At 29.7% G+C, this 5,985-nt stretch overlaps 1 protein-coding gene across 1 annotated transcript in view; it reads right to left on the minus strand.

Annotated features, from left to right (window-relative positions):
- LOC108686480 (facilitated trehalose transporter Tret1-like) overlaps positions 1 to 5,382 on the minus strand; it is a 29,409-nt gene extending 24,027 nt beyond the window's left edge. Inside the window, exon 1 of the mRNA XM_018191815.1 lies at positions 5,254 to 5,382. Coding sequence (XP_018047304.1) covers positions 5,254 to 5,335 — 82 coding nt within the window. The 5' untranslated portion in view covers positions 5,336 to 5,382. The remainder of the gene's footprint in view (positions 1 to 5,253) is intronic.
- Positions 5,383 to 5,985: the final 603 nt, after the last annotated feature.

Raw genomic sequence — 5,985 nt, forward strand, 5'->3', positions numbered from 1 at the left:
AAGCCCATCGAATGCTTGTCGAAGTTTTAGATTTATGGTGACACTGCTCTAACTGACAAATCATGTAGGAAATAGTTTCGACGTTTCAAGAATGGAGATTTCAGACAACAGATTGAAGACAAGCCTCACTCTGGACAGCCAAAAAAATTCGAAGACAAAGAATTAGAGGCATTACTCGAAGAAGATCAGAGTCAAACGCAAGAGGAGCTTGTAGAATCATTGGGGATAACTCAACAAGCCTTTTCTGTATGATTGAGAGTCATGGGAATGATTCAAAAACAAGGAAATTGGGTGCCTTATGAACTAAACCCGAGAGATGTTGAAAGGCGATTTTTCACTTGCGAATAGTTGATTCAAAGACAACAGAGAAAAGGTTTTTTGCATCGGATTGTAACTGGAGATGAGAAGTGGATTCTACGACAACCCCAAGAAGAAAAAATACTACGCTAAGCCCGATCAATCATTGCCATCGACCTCAACATCAACACCACGGCCGAACATTCATGGTTCGAAGATCATGCTCTGTATCTGGTGGGACCAAAAGGATCTTGTTTACTATGAGCTGCTGAAACCTAGCGATTCCATTACGGGCGATCGGTATTGGCTACAATTGATTTGTTTGAGCAGTGTATTGCGAGAAAAACGGCCGAAATACAAGCAAAGACATGATAAAGTTATTCTTCTTCAACGTTCGGCCTCATGTCGCTAAAAAAATATTTGGAAACGCTCAAATGGGATGTTTTATCGCATATTCTCCGGACATTGCTCCTTCTGGTTGTTCCGAAGGATGCAGCACGATTTGGCAAGTCACCGGTTCACTTCTTTCGCAGAAATCGAAAATTGGTTCCAAAATTGGATCGCTTCCAAAGACGAGTCATTTTTTCGAGATGGAATTCGAAAATTGTATGAGAGATGGGAAAAAGTAGTAGGCAGCGATGGACAATATTTTAATTGATCTGTTCATTCATTTTATTTTGAAATAAATGCACAAAGAAACGGACCGAACTAATTTGTACTCCCAATATATATAATATATATAATTATAGCCTATAGTCTATTTTTTACATTGAGATATACATATACAGGATAGCCCTCGAAAATGAAACAGATTTAATAATTTCTACAAAATGATTTTTCAAAAAAACAAGTCGATTTGTATTGAGAAAGGGTCTTTTGACGTTTAATTTTTACCCTTAACTTCAACTCTCTAAGCGAGGGTGCCAATTCCTAAAAAAATTTTAATGGGAAGAGAGATCAAATGATACATTATTAGAAAGATCTTTCAATTCCTTACATTCTTACGTTCAATTTTTTAAATTTGATCAATTTATTTAGAAGATACAGAGTGTTAAAACTAAAACAAATAAATCTTCATATCTTACATTTTTTTTCTTTATTATCTGTTGAATCAGTCCATTAATAAGTTGCAACTTGCAAGACATATCTAAATACATACCATTGTGTAATTTAGCGAATAACAATAATTGTTTAAAATGTTGTCTACTATCTTCCATACAATAATGGAGATTCTGCCCGAAACATTCTAGAGCATTTATGGGGTGACTTGACGGCATTCGTCGATGAAATTGACATAAATCTACTAAAGAAGATGATTGTGTTACATAAATTTTACTTTTTAAGTAGCCTACAAAAAGAAATGCAATGGCGACAAATCGGGAGACCAAGGAAGTCATTCAAGCTTCTCTCCTTCCAGTTCAACGACCCGGAAACGTTTATCCAAATATTCAAGTTGTACATAATGCGGAAGAGCTCCGTTGAATATCAATTGATTTTCGAGATGATGTTCATCATTCTTGATAATATCGATTAACGCGTTGGATGATTCTTCTAGCAATTCCAAATACATATCCTTATTCAAATTTTGAAGTAGAAAAAATGATCCAATGAGGCGATTGCTAAAAATGCCTAATATTTAATGTTTGTGAGTGTGGTGATATAGCCTCGGATTATAATCTGCCTAAGAATGACAATTATGGCGATTCATTGTACCATTTAAGAAAAGAACATTTATCGGAAAAACAGAACTAAAAAGAGAGAGAGAACTTTGTTCGTCAGTCGTTCACTTATGACTTCACAAAATTGCAAACGACAATCAAAGTCATCTTCATTAAGTTCCTGCAACTTAATTTTATATGGATGGAACTTGTGATATTTCAAAATTCGTTGAATATTAGTTCGACTAATACTATTATATATACGACAGCCAATTGCTCTGTACTCACCATACTCATTCGCAGCATATGACCCGCAGCATATGAGAGCTGCCACTTTCGCTTGATTTCGTACAGATCTTTCAGCATTTCTTTTTTTATTGGTCATGCATCTAGTCTCTTTAAATTTTACTACTACATGCAAAACATATTTGCGATTGACATGCTTATTTACATATCCTTGATTGAATAGCTCAGTTGTTCTGCACATTCACTATTTTCAAAGAAAAATGCAATTATTTCAGCCTTTTCTGCAATCGAGTATCTAAACCAAAATGAAATTCACTTGTCGCATAGGTACTATAAGGTCTTGCTTAAAGATTACATTGAAGAAAGCCTCTTAGGTTACTAATATTAAAAATACAAAAGAAAAAAATCGAATTGAGGCACAGTAGAAGTGAAATAGAACGATCGGAATTCACAACACTTTGGACATACCTTGTTACTAAAAGTTAGAATCTCTATTATTATATGAAAATCGATAGTTGATATTTCGAACAATTATTATGATAAATTACACGATATATATTTAGATATCCTTTGCAACTTATTAATGAACTGATTAAAAAAAAAAAAAATAGAATAGTAGATAATAAAGAAAAAAGTTTGAAGATATGAAGATTTTGTTTGTTTTAGATTTAACGTTCTGTATCTTCTAAACGAATTGATCGAATTCAAAAAATCAAATGTAGGAATGTAGAGAGACTTTTCTAATAATGTATTATTTGATCCACCTTCCCATAAAAAATTTCTTAGAAATTAGCACCCACGCTTAGGGAGTTGAAGTTGAGGGTAAAAATTAAACGTCAAAAGATGTCCCCTTTCCAATACAAATCGACTTGTTTTTTTGAAAAATCATTTTTGTAGAAGTTATTCAATCTATTTTGTTTTCGATGAGCCACCTTGTATATACAAGATGTTTGGAAAATAATGATAAATATTTCTCATAGCGGCAGAATGGACTAAACTAAGAAGAAAAATTCTGTACCATTTTGTAATTTTCGCAATAGTTAACAAGATATCAATTGCTAAAAATTACTGAAAATTGATCTTTAATAATTTTTTACTCAAATACTATCAACTTTACAGAAAACTGTAAGAGACGAAAATTGTTTATTTTCTTTTTATAGAATTCTAGAATTAAAAACATTTTTTTTAGAATTTTTTAATATTATATTTTCTCATGTTGATAAAAATGAGAAAATGTAAAAAGTTGATAAAAAATTCTGAAAAAATTCATAGAGTTCTATGAGAAGAAAATAAACAATTTTCATCTTTTATAGTTTTTCTGTAAAATTGATAGTATTTGAATAAAAAAATTGTAGCATGGATTTCTATAATATCGATTTTCTCTATGGCTCTATGCTATGATTTTACCGACAGAAAATGTGTGATAGGTACAGTAGCGATGTAATATTCAAATTGAAAATGGATGTACTGGCGCTAGTTGTACGAGCGATTTCGATGGTAACAGGAAAAATATCGGTATGATCTCTCTCAGGTTTTTCTCTGATTTGTGAACTCGAAAAGAATTTATTTCTTTGACTTTTTTGTAAATTAGTGTAATTTGTTCGAATTGAATTTAAAAAGAATTCCTTTCCGACAATTAACAAAAAACTTCCATAAAAGTACTTCTTACAAGGTTAAATTGAAGTTAACTTAAAGAAATTTTTTTTCTGTTTGTAATAGGTTCGAAAAAAATTTATTTTTAGCACAATATATTTGTACAAAATTATTTCCGTTATAAGTCATGATCTGCCGCCTAGAATTGTACCATGCTTGAGTGATTGCTGCAAGCAATAAAGGTGCCTTTTCATGCTGACGCTCGACGCTCATTTTCAACGTTAAAATAAATCACGTGATCAAAATTGATATTCGTCAGTTTCTATCACATGACTTATTTTGATGAAAATGAGCGTCGAGCATCAGTATAAAAAGGCATCTTAATAGAAATTAATTTTTGCAATAGCGTTTTGTATATATACATACAAAAAATATACATTACATACATATGCATACATAATCATATATGTTTAAACATAAAAATAAAATTCAATTTGAATAAAAATGAAGTATGATTTATTTTTATATAAAATTAACTAATAATTAATAATAAATTAATAATAAATTAACAAAAATATGTGCTGCGACAAAAAATATGACAATACAAAGAAACATAATATATATGCTTTTAGCAACTGATTTATATATTTTAAAATATTTTTTTGGTTGCAATGTTTTTGACGCAAAATATATTAATTTTTATTTCGTATTTCGAAGCACTTCAATAATCCCAATCTATTTAACTTTCCGATTTCAGAAAGATATATAATTCCAAATCACGAACTATTTATATTCCGAATTTTATATAACTAATGAAGACTGAGTACAAAATGTATTGCGACCATTGTGTTTATATTTTTGTAATTTAATTATTTAATACCAATTATATCATTTTAATTCTTCTTTAATAAAAATTCCGTTTTTGATCGTTTATTGATTGATTATCCTTATTATCCTTATTATATGATATTGTATTTAAGTGATATCGAGTATGTAGTATATAGTCTATTTATTTTAAAAAATTATATACATATTCATATAATATTAGTTTCTTGGCTTTATTTGCAAATTTTTGAAATTTATTCTTTGTATGGAACTTCTAGTTATAGTTATATTTTATTATTATTTATCCTTGTTCACAGATCGTATATTTTTCTGAAATATTTTTGCTAAACTCTATTGGATTTAGTTTTAGGAGTAAGTTATCTAGGGAAAGCAATGGGACACTCCATATAATATAACATCATGCAGAGTGGTGCAAAATGATCGAATTCGTTATTAGATGATAGCTTTTACCTAGTGATAGATGAAACATATATTAGGTATGCATATTAATGTCTATCTAATTTCGAATTAATTTGATGCAGATTATTCAGCTGTGCTTCATTAAAACAATTTTATTTGTTACAAGCTCACGCAGTTTTAATTAAAATATTTTGCTGATTAATTGTATACTTACTTGCAAAGGCGGTCAGCCATTGTGGCCAAACAGTAATTTTCCTATTGTTGGGAATCTTTGGATCCTTATTGGCGCAAAACATTTTTTCTCAAGATGTGCAGGATGTAAGATGCATATTACGATCCAGATAGAATCAGACTGACCTACGTGAATTCAAGATCTTGAGCTTTCTCGAGGAAGAGACGAGGAAGAAACAAGATGAATGCATTTACATTTCGATAAGAATACGATTTATTTATAACATCTCACGTATCATGTGATTTGATAATACTTTTGCATTTACATTTGTAAATCCCATTTTGATGAAACGTATGTTTGTACACTGGTAGTGATCTATAAAAAATGAATGTCAGTACCGATTTATCATTATTTAAACAATTTATCGTTATTTAAAGATTCGAATATTTAAACTTGAGATTCTCTAAAAGAAAATAATGAAAATTGAATGTATTTTGTTTTAAAGATTATCTTAATTTAGAAATGTCAAAATGTCAAGTTTTCAGTCAAAGTGCTGAGAAGGCAGAGTTGAAGAAACTTCTAGAAAAATTATATTCAAAGCATCGAAAATTTTTAATTTTGAATTTATCATACATTTTAATTTAAATTTTTCAAGAATTAGAATTCTCAAAATTCAAAATATAAAAGTGCTTGGAATTTTTAATAAAAGTCCAAAAATACTTTAATAAAAATATATAATAATTATAAATACACGTATTTGAATATTAAATCTTT

This window comes from Atta colombica, unplaced genomic scaffold, assembly GCF_001594045.1.
Source record: "Atta colombica isolate Treedump-2 unplaced genomic scaffold, Acol1.0 scaffold185, whole genome shotgun sequence".
NCBI classification, from domain to species: domain Eukaryota; kingdom Metazoa; phylum Arthropoda; class Insecta; order Hymenoptera; family Formicidae; genus Atta; species Atta colombica.